We start from the raw sequence: 21,084 nt of genomic DNA on the forward strand, positions 1-21,084 counted from the left end.
GGCTTCAATATCAATGCCACCCACACGGTTTCTTAGCCTCCTCTTGCATCCCTGAATCAATGTTAGGGAGGGGGAGAACCCGTGCGGAGTACCGCGGAGATTCCTCTCCACTTGGTTGTGTCTCTAGCATATGGCCCACTGGCGGTATCCTCTCAGCATCCGATCTGTCCCTGCCCTGGTTTCTAAGGTACTTGAGGCGTCACACAAACTGCGCAGTCAGGTGAGCAGTGAGGAACAAGCCCAACTGTCAGATGTCAGGGGTATGTTCCTTATTCGGGCCCATTACGACTTGGTACGGTCCGGCAGACCGTAAGCAAAACAGTGAGCACGACGAGTTTCACACGGACCAAAGTAGGAGGCACAAGACGGAGGTCCGCCACGAGTTGGGGAACCTGGGAATCTCCCCGATCTGGCAACTCGGTAGACACAAGCTCAGTGCCGAGAATGAAAGCCACGACATCAAGGCCAGGCCATTCTCGGCAGTCTAACCTGCCTCGCAGGATCCTGGCCAGTGCAATCCGTGGTCTGTTGACCATGCGAAACCTGCAGACAAACGGCGCGGAACAGTGCAGAGTTCTCATGGTCCAATGCCACCACGGCATTCCTCCAATGGGAAGCTGGCCCGGAAGGATTCCAGGAGAGCACAACGGGAGATCCTCGGCACTTGACGAGACTCTGACCTGATATGGGCATGGCTGGCCACAGTGTGAACTTGCAAGCGTTGCGGCTCGCGCCGGGTTGCAGGTCCGCATGGTGCCCTCACATACCTTTTTGGGACGTGCCTTGACTCCAGATGCTGCTTGGGGTCAGGCTCTGTCATGCTTCGCGGGGTAACATGGGGAAAGACTGGTAGGCAAAAAGACCTTGGGGATCGATCTGCATGTTCGCGGTGCAATGATGATAAATAGGACGGGGCATCGCATCAGCCCAAGTTCGTGTCTCTCGCCCTCATTCTCGACGCACTCTACCTCCTCTCCTACACCACTGCCCTGGCTGGTGGTCCGCTCGAGGTTGATCTGAGCTGACATCTTCGTCCTGTCCTGCTGAACCCGCCACCATGGGGATCAACACCGGCAGCTCTGCCGACCCCATTGTCACTCGGCTCGTAGCCGAGGACAAGGTGCCTTTTTGGAGGAAGCCAAACCTTCGAATCATGTACATTTGGCTGTTCCTCTGTTGCATGGGCGTCGAGATGACCTCTGGTTTTGACTCGCAGCTCATCAATACGCTGCAGTTTTCCCCTAACTTCAACAAATGTACGTCACCGCAAGAAGCCGTTTGCGCAAGAAGTTGCTTGCCGCAAGACGCGAACATGGTTGAACCCTTGCTGACCGATGCAGACTTTGGCGATGGCTACCTGAACGAGGACGGGAAGCCTGCCATCGAACCCAGCATGTTGGGATTCATCTCGTCCTGCTACCAACTTGGATCTATCTTGGGTGTGCCGATTGCCCCGTGGTTCAACCAGAAGTACGGCAGGCGGTGGTCTATCATGACGGGTTCTATCATCATGGTCATCGGTGCCCTTCTACAGGGTTTCTCTCAACACAGTATGCATGCCATCCCTTTCATGCGAAATCCCTGAGCTGACGAACTATTCCCTCTTCAGTTGGCATGTACATCATCTCCCGCATGCTGCTCGGCCTCGGCATTGTGTTCGCCATCATTTCGGGTGCCGCTATGATCGCCGAGCTTGGCCATCCGAAGGAGCGCCCTGTCCTAACATCCCTCTTCAACGCGAGCTGGTACATCGGTTCCATCATAGCCTGCGCCATCTCGCTGGCGACCGTTGAGATCAAATCACACTGGAGCTGGCGAATTCCATCGCTGCTTCAAATCTGTCCCTCCGTGTTGCAGATTGCTACGGTTTTGTGAGTTGACAACACAGCTGCTCGTGTATCGTTCATTGCTTATCCACATACAGCCTGCTGCCCGAGAGTCCGCGATACCTCATCAGTCATGACCGAGACGATGAAGCCTACGCAATCCTCATCAAGTACCACGCAGAGGGTGACGTCAACTCCGAGCTTGTCAGGGCTGAGATGGCTCAAATGAAGGCTACCATCGCCTTGGAGATGCAGCACTCGAAACAATCATGGTGGGACCTGTTCAGAACAGCCGGAATGCGACGCCGTGTGCTCATCACCGTCTTCATTGGCTTATTCACGCAAATGTCTGGAAACACCCTGCTCTCGTACTATGCAAACCTCCTTTTCGATATGATGGGTTTCACCAGCACCTACGCCAAGTCGAGAATCAACATTGCCAACCAGTGCTGGGGTTTGATCAACTCGACCGTCATGGCCCTCATCGTCACGCGTTTTAGGAGACGATGGATGTACATGATTTCCGCCACAGGCATGCTCCTCGTCTTCACCAGCATGACCATTTCCTTCGAGCGCCTCCGCTTTGCCAAGGACAACGGTTTCAAGAACCAATCCGCCCAATACGCGGCTCTGTTCTTTTACTTTGCTTACTCGCCATGCTACAACATGGGCAATAATGCATTGACCTACAGTGAGTTTTCTCTCGGAACGAATGACCAACTTGTGCACATCACTGACATTTTTCAGCCTATCTCGTCGAGCTCTGGCCTTACGCTCAGCGCACCATGGGTATCGGTGTCCAGCAGATCTTCGGCAAGGCCGGCGGCTTCTTCTCCACCAACGTCAACCCCCTCGCCCTCACTGAGCTCGACTGGAAGTACTTTGCTATTTACTGCGCTTGGATCTTTTTCGAGCTCGCCTTCATCTACTTCATGTACCCCGAGACGTACAACCGCACCCTTGAGGAGCTGGCCTTCTGTAAGTGACTACATGGACCCCGGGCGACGATATGTTTGTGTCGTTTTTGCAGCAGGCTGACGGGTGATACAGTGTTTGAGGACAAGGCAAACTACGACCAGGCCGCTGCAGCTGTCACGAAGCAGCTTGATGCACCGGATGTGCAGCAGGTGGAGAGTCGTGAAGTGGGAGAGCCCCCTAAGTCGCTGGCCTAAATGCGGGACAAATTGAATGAAATAGGATATCTTCTGCTGTTATGCCATTCAGCACATATGATTACTTTTAGCTCGACACGCACCATTCGTTCAGATACCTTTAAGACGAGAATTGGAAACACGTGGAAACATGCAATGCTTCTTAGCGTTCCGCGTTGCTTGTATCGCTCCCATGAGAAGAGCTACATATTGAGCCGTTTACTTGCTCGATGTCCTCAGTCAGATCTCTGCCTCAGATATATGTTTACACCTCTCACTTGACAGCCCATGGTCGACCAGACATGTAGGTTGCATGATGCCAGAATGTGGCAGCTTGGCCCTAGGGAATTCATTGCCTTGCTTCTGAACCCGTGCCTCTTAAAGTAACAAATGAAATCTGTTCATAGGACATTCAATCTGGCCGCTTTTATGTTCAGAGGCACAGATGCAACTGTGGGGAACAGGAGGCCGTTTCGTGGATGCCTGGAGTTCAATCCCAACCTGACCCTTCGTCAAGTAAGGTTCATTATGGCACATTTCTCGTCTTGTCCAGCGCGAATCTTAGAACTCCTCGACTTCTTCACGTTAACCAAAGAACCAACTATGAATACGTTCCAGTTCCATACGTCGCCACACTCCACCTCTTGTTGCCATGTGTCACAATCGCGCCTGTGACTCTTTCGGCTCCAGGATTTTCTGTTCCTCCTGAGATGCCCAGGAAAAGATGGAAAGTCTCAGCTAGCTAATTTCATCTTGTCAGTAACGTATGGCAGGGTTTACGACGATGGCGATCGATCGTTGAGCAATGTCGCGTGCTGGAACCCAAATGTCCCTGGCCTATTTCCTGACCACGACGAATGGATGGTCCAAGAAAACGGAGCGCCAGGGATACTTGCAATCCCTACCAGTGACAGCTGGAATCACGCCGACTGCGTATCCTATTGGATTGTCGAGTGGAACGGAGGACAACGAGCCAGACCGCTTCTTGCCATCGATCGTTCGAAGGCGGGGTTCGTCACTTCATTCTTTCGAATGAGTTCACTGACCGAGGGGAAAGCGGAAGAGCTGAAGACTCTAGTGGTGAATGCTACCCGGGTGGGATTGACCAACTGCAGGTTCGCTCCTCGGGAAGCGAGAAGAGAATCGGCTGACGAACTTTGACACAGCGTTGTCAGAATTTGAGAACTGTTGTATGCAACTTGACACTGTTCCCTACAATACCGGTGGCTCTCAATCGCATTTCGATTTGCTTTCATGAGGCTCCAAGATATACAGAAAGCTGAGCAGTCATATCGCTGTCCGTGTCATTCATTGGAAAGCTCATTCGTGGCCCTAGACCCCGGTGATATGCTGCCCATGAAAACCAAAGCCAACCGCAAAATTGCAATCTGCCTGCCCTACCTCCTCCATCGTCCGCGCATCGAGGCAAACCAAATAACTCGTCCGGTTATACCCGTCAAGCACCACACTCAGAAGCACCCCGTCGTCCTCCCGCGAAGGCTTGTCAACGGTGCTCGGTCGAGGCACAAAAATCGCCTCTCCAGGTGTGTGGCCTGTCGGTCCGCTCCACACCAGGACCTCCCGCGTCTGCGTGTCCGTCTTGGCAATACCGTCGTAGAGAGTGCTGTAACCGCGATCAATGAGGCTGTAGACGAAACGATGCCGCCGACAGGCATACGCGGGGTTGATTGTTGGTAGCTCGCCGACGTGAGGCGCCGGGATCTCCCACTCCTTCGACGGCGATGGGAGCGGTGACTTGACTTTGCTTCCTGGTGGGACGAGGTCGCTCCTCAGAAGCTTGTATCTCACTAGGCCAGGGAAGGTCTCTATGAGTCGTTTGCTGTCGTAGAGAAACTGCTCACCCTTGCCATCCCTGTTGAGGAGAACGTCGTAGTAGAGACGATGGATCAGCGTTGTGCTCGGGTACGCGACCAACTCGCATATGATGTTCCCCTCATCGTCCTCGAACGAATTGGTCGAATGGAAAAAGAACCCGGCCGGGGAGGCGAATTCGCCCACGAGCCCTTTGCCAAGGCGCCTGTCGATGACATACCAGTGACACTCAAGTGAGTTGTCGAACGGCTGTAGCGCCTCCACGATGCTACCTTCCCACAGGACCTTCGCGCCGCCGAGTTTCAAATGTGACGAAGGGACACAAATAATGGCAAAGTTGCGCGTCAGGAAGAAACTGTGGATGTAGGCAGGAGTCCCGTTGAAAGAAGCCAAGATTGTGGTCTTGCCGGTTTCTGCGCTGGAGAGGAAGACGCGGTACACGCCTTTGCGACCAAAGTCGGCGTTGAAGCTGATGTAGTCACCCGTCTCGGGATCGCGCTGGCCATGGGCCGGCGCTTCCGGTCCACGCAGTTGTGTATGTAGTTTCTGGTGGCTAATGACGCCAAGTCGCTCCATCGTCTTGGGGTCCATCTCAGCAAACACAGCGGCATCGGTGCCGATGAAGACATTGCCTGGAAGGGTGGCATGGCCACTATCTTTGTGACCCTGGGCAAGACTTCGAAGGCCAGGAACATCTGCGTTGACAGTCACGCCAACATTGTCGAGAGCCGTGGAGCGTTCGATCTTTATGCGACGAAACACAGACATGAGCTTTCCAAACATACCCATACAAGGGTCACTTCGTTGGCCAAATGACAAAGAGCGGTAGGATCCAGAATCTCTGATGTCCTTCTCCAGGGCTTCGGACTGACGTCGTGACGAATACTGGACGCGGATGCCGCCCGCGACGGACTCATCCTCGACAATGTCGAACCTATGCGTGTGAGCGAGACCGTCGAACCAGTGCGATATGTTAAGTGTTCCGGATTTGGTGTCTTCGACTTTGCAAGCACCGGGGCCTGTCCGATAAAGAGACCCGGCTGCCCAAGCTGGAATACGACCTCTTACTACAAGGTCAACGGGGCCGCGCGTCTCCGTCAAGCCGTCAAACTAACGACGTTCAGCGGTGCCTGAAGCAGCATTACTTCTGATTGCTTACCCCCGCGTCATTCGGCCATTCTCTGAAAAGCCCTCTGGCAAAGTGTTCGCCGACCAGCTGGCGGCCAGCCTCTTCATTCGCGCTGGTGAGTGTGATGGCAGATCCCATGACGGCTGCCGAGTATGTGCGCTCGCTCCGAGTCTGCTGCAGTTGGCGGCTACTGGCCTGTGCTTCTTCTTCTTCTTCTTCTTTTTTTCTTTGTCTGTTTGGGTATTCGAGTCCGAAGAACGGGCGCTTTGGAAACTTGTGGACAGTCCCGAGGAAAGTGTGAGATTAATCGGGGGCATAGTCATATTAAGATCCATTGCTTCGCATTGCACGACGTGGCCATCATCCGACGTGACCATCACCGGCACACCTGCAACTCGGCCACATCATCGTCTGCAGTGCCACCGACGCTACCCTCGAGATCTGTTCCCCGTTGGCTGTGGATGAGGCAGAGTATGCGGCAGCTTATTCAACGGCACTCGCATGCCTTCCGACGAAGCCGTCTGCCAAGTCAGACGACCAGAGTGCCGCCCGACGGTGCCGAGAAGGTGACTTGTGACAATTGGATGGATGGTACTTGAGTTGGAAATCAGATGAGGTCGGGCTCTAGCGATGCTGACCTGCACGTGTTTCTCTCTTCATAAAGGACGTGGGCCATTGAATTGGGATTCTCCCCAGCTGAGCACCGAGCCGCGACTCTGGCGCTACTTAAATCTGTATATCCGGTCGCGGGCTGGGGTGAAACCTTGGTTGGGGGATTCGGGACCCTACCATTGGGATCGAGTGAACCGGGACTGCCATGAGCTGAAGTTTGGCCATGTCAGACGACTGAACTGGGCGGCCCAATGGCAATGTATTTTAACGACCAACAATCATCGTGTTCGGAGCTCACAAAGCCACCTGGGGCAATGCACAAATGCCTTTTATCCATGCAAATGGATGCAACGTCAGTGCTGGGACCTATGAATAGAGCTGAACTTCAGCACAAAAACCTCGGCCCTGCCCACCGAATCAGGGAATTCGCACTCCCATGCCTCCGATTCGCCGTGGCCCCAGAAAACATCCGCCAAGACCCCCTCGTCCTTCTCGTGATGTCGTTTGAGGGGGGCCAACGAGCAGAACCCCAAGTACCAAGCCCCATCCCCATCCCCATCCAAGGCCGGTGCTGTCAGAAGCTTTCTATTAGCGCTATTGACGCTGTCAGCAAGCTGCCGAAGCTGTTTCGAACGATGCAGCGGCAGCCCACAGCGGGCGCGCTGCCCTTGTCAGGCTCTGGCAGCGCTCTCGACACCCCCGAAGCTTCAGGCGGCAGTCCGGAGACCGCGGAGGCTACAGAAGCCAGGACAGGCAGATTGAAGTTTAAACACTATGATGCCAACACGGGCGGCTTTCAGTACGTTTGACCTTCCTTTTTTGGACAGCCTCTGGCTCTTGGGAGAAGCAGTGTCCCAGCCCGTCCCCCGCCACTAACAGCAACCACCACAGGCAAGCCGTCCCCGGCATGGCCGTTTTCTCGTTACCGAGCCGATCCCGATCAAGAGGCGCCGGCTTTCCGCGGACCCGCACAGGGTGCAAGGAGTGCAAGTACGTTCAACCCGCCTGGTCTTGGTGGCGTGTCTTGTCTTCCGAGCTGCATCAACTGACACGAGGCCTGGCGTAGGCGGCGTCGAGTCAAGTGTGACGAGGCAACGCCCGTCTGCCGAAGGTGCATACAGGGTGGTCTTCTCTGCGAGGGCCTCCTTCACACTAGTGCAGTCGTGCCCCGGCCGAAGCCCCGGCAGCAGCAGCAGCAGCAGCGGCAGGTCGAAGCTGTAGTGAAACGAATGGACCTCCAGCAGGGCGTCGACTATGTGTCCACCCTTTTCCCAGGGCAGCACGAGTGGGACTCGTTCATCGCCTTCGTCCAGGTGGCAGAGCAAGGGGGGTCTCTCCCGGCGGACAATGTCATGGAGCTGGTCCCGAAGGTGGCGCTGGAGGATGCGGCCCTCCGTGAGATCTGCTGCTCTATCGGCGCCCTCAACCTCCGGAACCTACAGGCTACGCGGGCTATCGACCAGGCGCGCCACCGTTCCTCGCTCGAGCACTACGGCCGTGCGCTGCGGGCTGTCGCGAGCGCGGGACAATCGAACGACAGCTTTCTGAGGACAATACTCGCGTCTTTGATGTTCGTCACGGCCGATATCCTGCGTGGCGACTCGAGGACAGCCTTTGCCCACTATGCACACAGTCGCCGCATGATGGCCCAACATATCAGCCGCAGGTCCGCCGAGACAGGCCTCGACGTGACGAGGCTGCCGCTGGACGTGCTCGAGTCGAGTGCTTACAACATGATGCAGCGGATCGCGACGCACCCGTGGGCGCAGGATGCGCAGATAGAGGCTGCAGATACAGAGGGAAGACTCTTCCTGTCAGCTCTCCCGCACCGTCATCGTCTGCAGAACATGCCCATGCGTTTCAGCACAACCGAGGACGCGGTGCGGTGGTGGGATGTGACGCAGCACAAGATCATGAACACGATTCAGGCGTGGCAGGCGTCACAGCCACCACAGACTACAGCTGTTACGGGAAATGCAGGTGATGCTGGCGGCGAGGAGACAGATATATGGGGAGAGTGCCTCGCGTTGACGGATCGTTGGAGATCCGCTTTCCGACCGCTGCTCTACAGCGCCCGGCAGGGCAAGGGGACACAGCCGAGCATATACCTTCAGTGCCTCACACTTGAGAGCCTACTTCGTGAAGCAGTCGCTGCGCTCCAGGCGCAGAGACGGCTCAGACCAAACTACCACACGCGGCCCCCGGCGGCGACAACACCGGTGTACCTGGAGATGGCGCGGGAGACGAGGCGCTTGGTGTGGCAGAAACTCGACCGAGCCGCCGATGTGCCTGTGGGGTTGGAGAGCGCCCTCATCCGCCCGTTGGCATTCGTGGTGTACAAGACGCAGAACGCGCAGGTGGTGGATGAGGTGCGGGCCATCTTGATCGAGTTCTCAGAGAACCTTCAGATTGCGACGCTGCTGCTGGGCCTGATGGAGGGTAAGGGCGAGGGAACAGTGCTGGAGCTCATTGATCGTGGTTGGAAATGGCACTTTACCTGTGCTGGCTGCAGTTCCGGCGTCGCCAACATGCTGAGGGGTAAAAGGCAGCCGTGAGACTACAGTACGCTTAATCAAGACAGACGCAAGCCAACAGGCCACTTTTCTCATCTAGTGCTGACGCCCCATCGATGTTGACTGGGACAGGACCTCTTGAAGGGCGCCAATGCTGACAGCCAGCATAATCCTGGTCAGGACAATGACAGCCAATTAACTTGTCAAGAGGCGGTCTTTGAAAATCGTACTTGTGGCATCGAAAGGACATCGGAAGAAAGTGTCAGGCATTCTGATCCATCTTGTTCGGCGTCTGTCAACTTCAGCTGCCACTATTATGACCCAGGGCTGAACACAAATTACCAACCCCACGTGTCAGACTTCGGCGCCCACAACTCAAGCCTTACGGGACACTGCGCCACGCCGGGCACCAAGTCGCTGGCGTGTGGCAATACGGACCTTTGGCGGGCTTGGGGTCTGGTGCTGGAGCTCATTGGGACCAGTTTTGGTGGAACGGCATTGGGGGCTGCAGGGCTCTGAGCGGACAACCCCTGAAATTGAGGGATCCAAATAGCGCTGGGTTGACTGGTAGCTCGTTTCTGTAGCCTGTAACATTGCCTCGGCGTGTCTTGGCTCGCAGGTCTGGGCCTAACGAGGCTCACGGTTTTTCTTCACAGTTTTTTTTTTAAAAAAAATTGACTTTTGGTCTGGGGACAACTAGCCTGCGCTGTCACATTCGAATTTTCTTGATCGGTGAATTGACGTACGATGGAAGAGCTGCCCCCCTGCCGAGAGTTTCGGGTCGTCTTTGGAGTTGCCTGGCTATGGTGACGATCGAACAGGATGGATGCCACACACACACGTTGACAGGCAGGTGACGCTGATAGAAAGCCCAGTGCCACTTAATCCCCCTGGAACGGTCCGTGGTTCCCGCCGCCATGGCCCTGTTAACCTAAGATCAAGGTGAAAGAAGCTTGTGGGGATTATGCCTAGCGGCGCGCCATGGCCTGCTCATGATGAGCTCTCTGGCGACCTTACCTTCCGAGTGTCGAATCTTGACTGGCGTTCTACACTGTTCCGAACACCTTCAACCAGCTTGCACCACCGATCTAGGTAACACAAGACACGCCTCCTTGCTTCATCGCGAACGCCACCATGCTCAAGCCAAGCGATCCCTGACGCGACCCGACAGCAACAACACCCTCTCGGGTTCTAAAAGAGCTCAAGGAGTGGACGGCTTGCAGAGCCTTTGTCATGCCCATCGCCCACCCGTGGGCCACCCGCTGCCACCCGCATTGAAGGATCGCGCCATGACTACATGGTACCATGACTCCTCCCGGGGCTAGGGGCCGCCCTTGTGAGCCGTCGCTGTAGCGAACCACGCTCGCCACAGCGCGAAGCCTGGCATACACGCTTGGATACTTGCTTGGCTAATAGTCGCTTCTGGTCCGATCGCCAGAGAGACCTCCCATTACCGCGCCCGCATGTAGGGTTTCACTGCGCGCGACCCCCAGCTTCGCCAGCCGTGACCACTCATCGTGTCGTGATGCGATCCTTCGGGGGCTCAGCCAGGCCGCGAAGTTACCCCCTCCCGCCGATCCTGGTCGGTCCCACAGTGAGCCTCTGTCGACGGTCCAGAGGGCAGTCAAAAGCTCTTTCCTGGAGATTTGCTTTCGCCGGGGTCCCCCTGGTCGTCATGAGATGGGTCTAGACGGGCTGCTGTTGCGAAGTGGACAATTTCCATGGCCCCCAAAAGGTCGCGGTGTCATGACGATTCCTGCACCGCGTTCTGGCTGGCTGTCTGTCTCTTTGTCGGTTTGTCCAGGAGACTGACCAGTTGCTCGAGATTTGTTCCTCGAAAGAAACTCGAAGACGCAGGTAATCGACACTTGACGCGACACATCGCTCATCAAGCTCTACCTTGCAACTTGTGACGACTGCCGCATTACAGCAAGATGGCCGAGTTTGACCCTAACGTCTGGTACCACATCTCTGAGGAGAGAGTCACCAACGCATCTGCGCCCGTCTTCCATAACACGCTCCAAACGACGACCGATGGCCTTCGTGTCTTTTCACTCGTCGCCCAGGCCTGGCAGATGCAGCCCATCGACAATGAGCCGGGCCTCTACCTGATGCGCCACAATGCTTCCGGCGTTGGTCGACAGCTTTCTGTTTGCTGGGACCCCGAGGAGGACCACAAATCCAAGACTATCGCCTGCATGCAACCCAGCAGCGTTGACGATGCGCAGAAGCACTACTTCGAAGAAATTGGCAACACAGGTGCATTCTTGTGGAAGCCAAAGTCCAACAACTCAGACTACGCCATGGATGTCCACCCAGGGTCCAACCTCTTCTTGAACGACCAGATTCAGGGCGAGACGTCGGATGCCCAGCACCCGGCGCAGCGATGGGTGTTCAGCTCGGCACGAGATGTCAATGACGGTGCTTGGTCAACCATCTATTCGGGGGTATGATTTCCGGCCCCGTCTTTGGTTTGACAAAAGTGATGCTAACGAGTCAGGAATCCGCCGTCAGCTCGGCTCCTCCTGCGGCCACCACAGCCGCTTCCACCTCCGCAACCAGCACGGCAGCCGAGACAACGCCCACGTCCGCCGACAGCTCGCCGGCCGAGACGAGCGGATCCTCTTCAGCAACGAACGAATCTTCAGGCTCAGATGGTGGCGGCGGTGGTATTACGCCCGGCGCTGCAGCCGGCATCGGTGTCGGCGCCACCCTCGCGGTCCTGGGCCTCATCGGTGCGCTCGTCTTCTTCTTCTGGCGCCGACGCAGGGCCGCCAGGGCCGCCGCTGCTTCAGGCAGCAAACCCGAAGGCGGCGACTTTACACAACACATGCCGCCCTCGCAAGCCACAACGCCGGCCAACGGCGACACATACACGGCGTCGAACGAGCACAAGGCCGGTGCTGCATGGGGCAACGCCTACCCGCAGGGTGACCAGCAGTACAGTGCCGCAACACAACACACAAGCCCGTCTCAGGACATTCACTCGCCACACTCAACAGCATACGGGCACCAGAGTGAGCCCGCCGAAGCGCCATTCCAGCCTATCCATGAGGCACCAAGTCACCAGTACAACGAACTCGACGCGGCACCGCCCCGTTCAAACGGCATGAACAGTGTGCAGCAGACACCAGCGACGCAATACGCTGAGACAAGGCCGTTCTGATAGCGCTCCGGGAAATGATTTGCGTGGGAACCAGGGTGCGTGGGATAATTTCGGCCGAGCCATGGTCCATCCGAGCGGCAGGAGCTCGTGTATCTTGTTCATTTCTTTCGTTCAATTTCTGAGATATCCTTCTGAGCTGAGCACATGAGGCAGCGTAACTAGATACTAGAAATGTATACATCTGTCTTGGTCTGTTCCGACAATTGCCACTGGTACCTTGCTGGACTTCTCGACTGCTGGATCGCTTTGGACTGGACGAATCTATGCTAACAATGTGACCCTCAAATGCCATTCGTGCCTACTACTACTTTTCCGAAGGTTGGACTCAGTCAGCCTCCTTATGATCGTCGTGATAACGGCAGGATTTCCTGGAGCCGTGAGTAAAGTGTGAGAAGAACATGAATTTTCTTCGTTGCAACTTGGTCAGTTTCACAGACAGTCTCCAAATTGAGTGCTTGAGTCAATACGACTAAGGTAGATCACTACTCTGCTGGAGATAACTTAGAATGAGGCTTTCGTGGCTTTCGCTCCACTCGTGCTCTTCAGGGCCCTTTTTCATCGGAAGATATCATAGCTATCCGAAGCAGCTCTCCTCAGCCTTCATACATTTTTTCGCGCCACGGCTCGTCTCCCTAATTGTCTTGTCAACGTATTGTTTCCTGTATACTGGTCACTTGAATTGCCATTCCATACCAGAAACAAGCCGCTTTGTCATGCTCCGATCAAGTCATCTTTCGTGACAGCCGACTTGATCTTCGGGTTCATAGCAGCGATAGAGCTAGAATATTGGTAGCTGAGGCATTGTTGTATCAATATGATACAAATAATACGGGCGTCGGTCGATTCTTGTCACCGAGCACGTTCAGCTGTCATACAATGCAACATGTGCTCCCTCGGGAGACGCAATCTTGAGACGTCTTGCGTCAGGAGGCACCTACGAAGCGACAAGACAAGAGCTAGTCGAGGGACTTTGCACGATGAGAGACCGTGTATAAGGGCTACAACGGGTCAAAGTTCAGATGTGTTCCTTCCCCTTACCTAAGAATTGACTGCGGACATCACCTACGAAAGACCTCTTCACTCTTCTCATTCCTTGCGCTGACATCTAGCCCGGAGAATAGGCTGAAATGGCTAGACTCTGACCATGCGAACGCAAGTTGTTTTTTCAGCTGGATAACAGTTGAGCAGGCACTCTTAGGTGGGTCTCTGGCGGTACACAATGGACCCGCGTGCCAAACACTCGGAGCCTAAATCTACATGTTGCCTAACCTCACGATGGAGCCTGGACAAACCCCGTAGCCCCATTTAGACCCATCCCACACAATCCCACACAATATTGTACCACTCTGCCGGGCATTGCCCCCATGAACGGTTCGGTGGTGTAGTTGGTTTATCACGTCAGTCTAACATTCCATCATTGCTTCTTATGATGCGATATGATGTTCACTGAAGGTCGGGAGTTCGAGCCTCCCCTGAATCATTTTGCTACCAGATACTCGTTTTGAGGTGCTTCTGCGGCCGGGCAAGCTTCACGCTTGTAATATTATTTCGAGGTACCGTGATTCCACTTCCCTTTGGGGCTTCGTGGAAATACTCACTCTCTTTTGCCATTTCAGCTCCTGATGATAAGACGACCCAACAGGCTACATCTGTAGTGACTCGGACGTCATCGTACACACACAAGAGATCAAGTCAGGCAGGACGTTGGAAAAGTGGCATCGAAGAAGGTACAGTGCGTATGTGAAATGGTCAAAGTAGACAACAAAGATACTTCGTCACTTGGTCTCAATTTCATTGCCTCCCCCAGCCAATACATCAAACTATACTGAAAAGAAAACCCTCCTCGCCTACAAAGCAACAACGGATTGAAAGTGGGAGATGGTTTTACTGTACCAAATCCAAGCTACCAGGCGGTAAGATCTACATGCAGGCGTATCTGGAAGAACCTGATCGGTTGGGAAACAAAAAAGTGATCTAGGGGAGGTTCGAACTCCCGACCTTCAGTGCGCTCAATGCCTGGATTTGAGGTCAAGATTCATTGTGAGACTGACGTGATAACCACTACACCACCAGACCAGTTTTTTTTGTTGTCGAGGGGCTCGAAATTGAGGTATATATTTTCTGCGGCGCCTGTGCGATGGGTCAGCATGGAGACCCGACAAGGATACCGATGTCGTCGTTCAGATCAATGAACTCTGGCATTTTCAGATGCTCCAGGATCGAAGAAAGACAATATCATCTATTTCGGTATGACTCTAATATTGTTGAGGCTGTCAGCTACATCGCTCTGTAAGCTCGGCTTGTTGACGGCGTACGCTTCACGGCTGTGCGAAATACACTGGCCACAACCATCAAAAGACCGCAGGCCCCGAACTCATTTTGTTGTTTCTGCCTGCTCACTGGAGCACCCAAGTGGCTTGGCCAGGGAAGCATTGAGAGTAATAGCATGCCCAATGATGCAGGGCCAACAGCTAGGAATCACTCGGACTAACACATTGTTCAATCGCAAATGCTGAGCTTGGAGTGAGATGAGCAGCAGAAACGGCGCCACACTGATTAGCTTTTTTTTCAAAGATCAAACGCTGCAAGATTTGCACGAAGGTGTCATCCTGGTCATAGTTTTCTTAAAAAAACACCGCGGCGAGTAGGCATTGTTTTGTGAAGGAGGTATCAACTTGTCATTAAATCATTCCATATATGGACCGCTTAGAAAACACCCAGCGCCTTGGCAATCTCCTCACCGACGCCCTTGGACGAGGCAGGGTTCTGGCCGGTGATGATCCTGCCGTCGACAACGACCTTCTCGCCCATCGGGCCCTCCTCGGACTTGACGAACTTGCCGCCGCTGACCTCGTTGAGCTTGTCCTCGAGGGAGAAGTTCATCTCCTCGGTGTACTTGAACATGTCCTCACCCTCGTTGGTGAAGGCAGTGACCGTCTTGCCCTTGAGAAGGGGTTCGCCGGCGGCGTCCTTGGCGTTGACGAAGGCGGCGGGGCCGTGGCAGACGGCTGAGATGACCTTGCCCTGGGCGTCAAAGTCCTTGATCAGCGCGATCGAGTCTTCGTCAAAAGCGAGGTCGAACATGGGACCATGGCCGCCAGGGTAGAAGACAGCGTCGAACTCGGAGGCACGTCCAGCGAACGTGGACAGCTTCTGGGTGTTCTCCCAGATAGCCTTGTGGTTATCAAGGAAGTCCTTGCAGACGGGGTCGGAGGAGAAGAGGTCGACGGAAATGGGGTCGAGGGGTGCGACGCCGCCCTTGGGGGAGGCGTAGGTCAGCTCGGCGCGGTTGCGGAGGACCTCCCAGGGGTGAGCGAGCTCAGGCTGTCTAGTGTCAGTGGGTGGATGGAGGATCGAAGGATACAGAGCAACTTACCAGGTACCAGCCGATGGTCTTACCAGACTTGGGAATGGTGTCGACAGAAGTCAGGATGACGAGAACCTTGGGCTTGGTTGTGGACGTCATTGTGCAGTGGAGGTTAGATTCGGTGTGGGTGTTGGGTTGATTGACGGTGAGAGATGTTCGTGGAGTTGCAGGAAACGATGGGTATCTTGAATTCAGTGGCGCTCGCTCACGAAAATAGACGGAGGAGGGGCATTCGAATTTATAGGTGGGTAGACACGGATCTTTGGGCTTCGTTGTCCTTCGAGTAGAGCTTCGAATGCTTCTGCGACAGGTGTCTCGGCAGGGGGCCAACGCGTTACCCCGCCATGATGCAGAACTCGCAGAGCTTTGCTCGAGCTCCCCGCCAGGACCTCACCTCGGCGTCATGCAGACCAGGGAGGGGCTTCGATTGCCAGGGGTACACAGCTCGCAAACCTGCGATCAAGTCTGGGGCTGGGCACCCTTCGTCGGCGATACGGGAAGGATCCGCAGTGGGTATGTCTGTCGTCGGACATGTTACAGCCAACTGCCGAGTTTGGCGCCTGCTAAACGCCGATGACGATTGGAGTTCCTCCGTTCTAACGTGAGCCTTGGTCAGCATTGATGCGAGTTCCTCCGCGCACATGGGGTTGCCCGGCCGGACAGCATGACATTTGGGCTGTGATCTAGCTAGTTGGACGGCCCATTGTGCCGGGTGGCAGGTGTCAAATTCGTCAGGCGAGAGATCACACAAGTTTACATCAGCAATATGTTTGGGTACGATTACCGATTTTCACCTCGCAAGAATGCCACAGCCGCGAGAGCGGGAGTGCGGCTGCTCGTTACCAGGCAAGGGCTTCAATGTTTGTGATGCGTACCATTGCTCATGATAACGAGATGATGACCGGCCGGCCGGCTGGTTGTGCTTGTTATCTGCGTCACCAGTGGGGCATAACCAACAAGCCCACCAGGGGTCGAGTTGATTCTTGGCAAGCCTGGTACACTGCTACACCGAACGCGTTCACCGAAAATCTCCGTTTCAGAGCCATGTGACAATTGAGTAGGGCCCAAGCGATGGAGCTCCTGTCAGAACCACAATGGGCATTGACGCCGACTGGGTGATCCAGGGTTCAATTTACAAATTTGGTTCGATCTCGTTCGATTCATTTCATGATTTGAATGGTGACCAAGCTAGGTCACTGGATCAAATTTGCTGGTATGACCAACTTTAATCTTGGTATGTTGGGTTCCTCAGCCAGCGCAATCCGACATTCTTCGGGTGAGGTTGTTCGGCGCAGCCAGCAAGGTATCCAGGCGACCTACGATTGTAACACCAAAGTACATCAAACCGTCTCCCTCTGCTCCACAGAGAGCTCTCCCTTCTGCACCTTGTGATCAGCAACACGGGCCTGCAGAGAAGGACCGGCGTGACGACTCTTCCACGGTGCAATGTTTTCGTCGAAAATGACGTCGATTTCTTCCAAAGTCTTGCCGGCCTATCGATTTTCGTCAGTCAAGCCTTTAGGTTCAAGGAGTTGGGGGCCAGCGTACTGTTTCTGGATAGGTGAAGTAAATATGCGGGATCATCACGGTACAGAAAACACCAAAAATGATGTAACTAAGCTTGTTAGAGGCTGCAGAAAGAGATCCCGAATGATAATTGACGCTTACGTTTGCCAAGTGATATTCTCGAAAGCCGGGGGGACAAAAAATGCAAGGGCAAGATTGAAACTGCAAGTTGGAGATGTCAGCCAAACGGCGCCTGGCATCCTCAAGAGGCTGAAAGCTGGCAAGGTTCAGACTTACGCCCAGTTCGATGCGGCAGCAAGGCCGACGCCCTTGGCACGGTAGTGCAGTGGGAACACCTCGGAACAGTAAATCCATCCAATCGGAGCCCAGGTCAGGCCATACATAGAAACTGACATGTTAGCTTCGGGGTTGAGCATGGAACCCGAAGGACTTACCAAAAAGATACATCATTGCTATGACAGCTCGGGCGGGATCCCCCGTGATAATGATTTTAAGATTCTCGTTGCCTGTCGAATGTCAGAGCGGCTCAGAAGATCTGTGAGATGTCTCGTGGACGTTCCCAGCAATACTAACCGTCAACAGAGTCGACAGATCGGCCGTAAGTGGCCATGACCCCTGCCGTTGCGAAGTGGATTATCAGACCAAACAGAGCACCTCCCAAAAGTAGCGGACGGCGACCGACGCGATCGACTATGGGCAGAATTACCCCGGTGGTAACCAAGAAGAGCACGTATTGGATGATGGAAGATGTGAGTGCTGTGTCTCCGGAGAAGCCTGCCATTTGGAAAACGAAGATGAGGTAGTATAGCATCACGTTGCCGCCCAGCAGCTGCTGCCAGACCTGGACGGAACATCCGGCGAGCGTCCTCTTCCAAATACCTGGGCCAAAAAGGCCAAAGATTGTCAGGTTCGAAGCTTCGCGGGCGATCCGAGCCGCCTCCTTGACCTCTTCCCATTCGGCGATGATCAAGGGATCGGACCTGTCGACGTTCTTGCCGTGAAGGCTGCAGAGTATATCGAAAGCCTCGTCCCAGCGGTCTCGCCCGGCCAGCCATCTCGGCGACTCGGGAAAGAAAAAGAGAGCGCCCAGAAGGACTGCTCCAGGGATGGCTTGAACCCCCCAGGCTACACGCCAGGCTGCGGGACCATCAATCGTGCGGATACAACCGTACGAGATGAGATACATGATCAGGATGCCTTGGATTGTTGTTAGTATTGAGCATTCGCGCCACATATGGCAATTTCAGGGAACTGGAGAACATACCCCATTCGATACTCCACTGCTGAATCCCTACGACCCGGCCGCGGATGGGTGCAGGGGCTAGCTCGGCGAGATAGACGCAGCATTGAGAAGACGTGATCCCGATGGCGAACCCGTTGACAACGCGACCAACAATCAGATGTGCAACATTCTGAGACGAGGACTGGAGAGCAGAACCAACGAGCCAGATGATAGACGCGATCTTCAAGGCCCCCTTTCGGCCTAGAGGATCGGCTATAAACCCGGCGGCTAAAGCCCCCACGAGACTGCCGCCTGACATCGAGGCTGTGATGCCGCCCTGGAGGGTACTGCTCGGGTGATCAAAGTAGTCCAGGTACTGGTCGGCGCCGATCCATGCACTCATCGAACTAACGTCGAAGCCGAAGAGCATGCCGCCGATGGTACCAAAGGCAGCCAATACTATGGGACTGGGTTAGGAGTATCACGGATAATGCCGAATGGAAGATTGACCAACCGTAAATGTTGTATATGCGAAACATGGCGGACAAGGTCTAAGCATACCTCGAATAATTCGGGTGTTTCTCTGAACCAGCTAACCAGAGGAGAGACCCGCCTCCGTCAATAGAACCCCAAAAAAAGATAAGACTACTTCAGGAAAGGAGAAGCAAGAGCATGACTCTCAACATTAGGCTTTCGGTCAACGCTGATTGCTCATTGACATATATAGGTTGATGGGGAGGGCTGGCAGGTGATCAGACCAATTCAATGGGAGGCTCGCCCCAGCGTGACCAAGGATTTCTTTCGCCAGAAATGACTTGACAAGCTTCTCGATTACTGGATTCTGAGCTGGGCGTGAATCAATGGTCCATGGGACGATGTGTGAAGCTACGCGCACCAATGATAGAGCCCGGCACCGGGGCCGGCGTGGATGCTTGGGGAGAGTAGGACGTCATTGATGAGGAGTGCCGAGGCGCGCCCTTTGCCGGCCAAGAGCCAGGAGCGGCTTGCCTTGGCGGGGACATGTTTGGGCGGAGCCGCACCCGGGGAGAAAAGACGGGGAGGCGGAGCAGTCGGAAAATCGCACGGCCAAAGTGTACGTGCAGTACTTGACGTCGTGTGGGGCGAAAACCTGGGTCGAGTCAAATGTCAAGAGTGTATGCATCATTGCGCACACCAACCAGGAGCTGCCTATGCCTGACATACCTTACTGAAGGACTCAATTCCGTCCCGCGAATACTTAAGCCGTGTTCATCTCAGCCAGCCCAGGTCACGGGGTCTCCGACGTACGGTGTAAGCAAGGCTAGCTTGGACTATATGCAGGGGTTGGCCTGCCCCAAGCATGGGGTACTGGTTGTAGTTGGCCTATACCGCTAACGATCGCGCCCTACCCGCTGGACAGGTTGCCAGCCGTTCGGATACGCGGCTGACCGGCCCCTGAAACACAAACTTCATCAGATGTTCGCGAAGCTTTCTACCAAGCTTCGCTTTCGACGTGAATCCACGCTTGCCATAAACTATAGCCTTCTTGGTCCTGTATTCGTACGTGACAGTTTAATTGCGGGCGGTGTCTTGACTCCTCGAACCTTCTGTCTAAGGCTAGGCTAGGACACGGGTTTTTCATTCACCAACGGTACTCAAGTTATTTTTGGGGAAATGTTGTAAGGACCAATGCAGATATGCCTGTGCAAGAAATGCTCAAGGCCATTACGACCAAAATCTTCTCCATAAATCCAGATCCAGCAAGTGGAGAGCTTTACGGCAAGATACAAGCCACTATGGCACTTCTCCGGACAGAATACAGCCTACCAGGGCATCGCAAATATCCAGGTCTCCAAGGGTCCGACTCTATAAACAATTTTGACTAGAACGCAGTTAATTGCGGCGCCGGTTGATGTGACATGTCACTCATACCTTTCCTCGTAAAGTCGTACTTGATCGCCTACAGCAGATACGCAGCCGGCAAGGTCCCCTTCATATGCTCTAGGAGCTCCAAGACTGCTGAAGTACAGAGGAGAAACAATGGATCAAATGGCGTCCCAGCTCTGGTGAGAAATAAATAAATCCGAGTAGCGTTGCGCATGTCGTTGTTGGCTATGACTACCCATTCTCAGTAATCGTCCCGAAGCTGACAATCACGAGAGATCCCCATGGCTATCAATTAACGTTTGACGCACGACCGCTAGCACAGCACAGCATCACACTGCAAAAGTGGGCTCGGCGGAGAAAAGATGATTTGCAAGACAAGCAGTCGAGTCAGCCTCCTGCCCATGTGGGCTGAGTCTTGGCCAACAACACCCCAAATAGGATGAGCGCTGGACAATAGAGTTCGGTGCCTGGTCATGCGCGACCTCTTCTCTCCTTATCATAGGTTGTTTCACAGAGTCGACTTCGCCTCTTTCGGTCCATCTCTGTGCGCAATCTGTCATTTAGGCGCTCGCGAGTCAACAAGCGCAAGGCCTCCTCTATTGCTGGTATCAGGTCGCAGTGTGCAGGCCTACTATACATACAGAGTGGGACCTACGTAATGAGCCTCTGGCTCTGTGCTCCTGGGCTTGGACATTTCAGCGCTACAAAACAACGGCAGCCTGACTGCCTATGAGCCTGCGCAGCACGGTTTGCTCCAAAATAATTAAATCCAGAGCTTTATGTTATATTGTGCAATGAAGGTGATTTTGAGAATTTTGAAGGCTAGAATTAGCCTCCCAATGGCGACGTGAAATAGCCTTAGGAAGAAGTGG

General features: G+C 54.4%; 6 protein-coding genes and 2 non-coding genes across 8 annotated transcripts; 4 read left to right on the forward strand and 4 right to left on the reverse strand.

The window, feature by feature from the left end:
- Positions 1 to 1,057: 1,057 nt before the first annotated feature.
- D7B24_006765 (uncharacterized protein) lies at positions 1,058 to 2,998 on the forward strand (the record flags this gene model as incomplete). Its single annotated transcript, XM_028640888.1, has 6 exons — positions 1,058 to 1,256; positions 1,341 to 1,550; positions 1,610 to 1,871; positions 1,925 to 2,517; positions 2,574 to 2,804; positions 2,877 to 2,998. 6 exons carry the CDS (start codon positions 1,058 to 1,060, stop codon positions 2,996 to 2,998), a joined length of 1,617 nt encoding a protein of 538 aa, XP_028498854.1.
- Positions 2,999 to 4,309: 1,311 nt separating this feature from the next.
- Positions 4,310 to 6,615, reverse strand: D7B24_006766 (uncharacterized protein; the record flags this gene model as incomplete). The annotated part of the gene is made up of 4 exons (XM_028640889.1): positions 4,310 to 5,920; positions 5,970 to 6,203; positions 6,328 to 6,394; positions 6,578 to 6,615. 4 exons carry the CDS (start codon positions 6,613 to 6,615, stop codon positions 4,310 to 4,312), a joined length of 1,950 nt encoding a protein of 649 aa, XP_028498855.1.
- Positions 6,616 to 7,186: 571 nt separating this feature from the next.
- D7B24_006767 (uncharacterized protein) lies at positions 7,187 to 9,106 on the forward strand (the record flags this gene model as incomplete). The annotated part of the gene is made up of 3 exons (XM_028640890.1): positions 7,187 to 7,350; positions 7,443 to 7,541; positions 7,618 to 9,106. The coding sequence occupies 3 exons, from the start codon at positions 7,187 to 7,189 to the stop codon at positions 9,104 to 9,106; spliced, it is 1,752 nt and encodes a 583-aa protein (XP_028498856.1).
- Positions 9,107 to 10,998: 1,892 nt separating this feature from the next.
- Positions 10,999 to 12,230, forward strand: D7B24_006768 (uncharacterized protein; the record flags this gene model as incomplete). The annotated part of the gene is made up of 2 exons (XM_028640891.1): positions 10,999 to 11,511; positions 11,565 to 12,230. 2 exons carry the CDS (start codon positions 10,999 to 11,001, stop codon positions 12,228 to 12,230), a joined length of 1,179 nt encoding a protein of 392 aa, XP_028498857.1.
- A 1,370-nt stretch (positions 12,231 to 13,600) lies between these two features.
- Positions 13,601 to 13,710, forward strand: D7B24_006769. Its single transcript has one exon. It is a non-coding gene; the product is annotated as a tRNA-Val (tRNA).
- Positions 13,711 to 14,200: 490 nt separating this feature from the next.
- On the reverse strand, positions 14,201 to 14,306 carry D7B24_006770. The gene has a single exon. It is a non-coding gene; the product is annotated as a tRNA-Val (tRNA).
- A 630-nt stretch (positions 14,307 to 14,936) lies between these two features.
- Positions 14,937 to 15,696, reverse strand: D7B24_006771 (uncharacterized protein; the record flags this gene model as incomplete). The annotated part of the gene is made up of 2 exons (XM_028640892.1): positions 14,937 to 15,554; positions 15,607 to 15,696. The coding sequence occupies 2 exons, from the start codon at positions 15,694 to 15,696 to the stop codon at positions 14,937 to 14,939; spliced, it is 708 nt and encodes a 235-aa protein (XP_028498858.1).
- Positions 15,697 to 16,937: 1,241 nt separating this feature from the next.
- D7B24_006772 (uncharacterized protein) lies at positions 16,938 to 18,885 on the reverse strand (the record flags this gene model as incomplete). Its single annotated transcript, XM_028640893.1, has 8 exons — positions 16,938 to 17,090; positions 17,146 to 17,212; positions 17,266 to 17,325; positions 17,401 to 17,512; positions 17,559 to 17,630; positions 17,698 to 18,321; positions 18,389 to 18,805; positions 18,861 to 18,885. The coding sequence occupies 8 exons, from the start codon at positions 18,883 to 18,885 to the stop codon at positions 16,938 to 16,940; spliced, it is 1,530 nt and encodes a 509-aa protein (XP_028498859.1).
- Positions 18,886 to 21,084: the final 2,199 nt, after the last annotated feature.

The sequence above is a fragment of the Verticillium nonalfalfae genome, assembly GCF_003724135.2.
Source record: "Verticillium nonalfalfae strain VnAa140/NRRL 66861 chromosome Unknown scaffold_5, whole genome shotgun sequence".
NCBI lineage: Eukaryota > Fungi > Ascomycota > Sordariomycetes > Glomerellales > Plectosphaerellaceae > Verticillium > Verticillium nonalfalfae.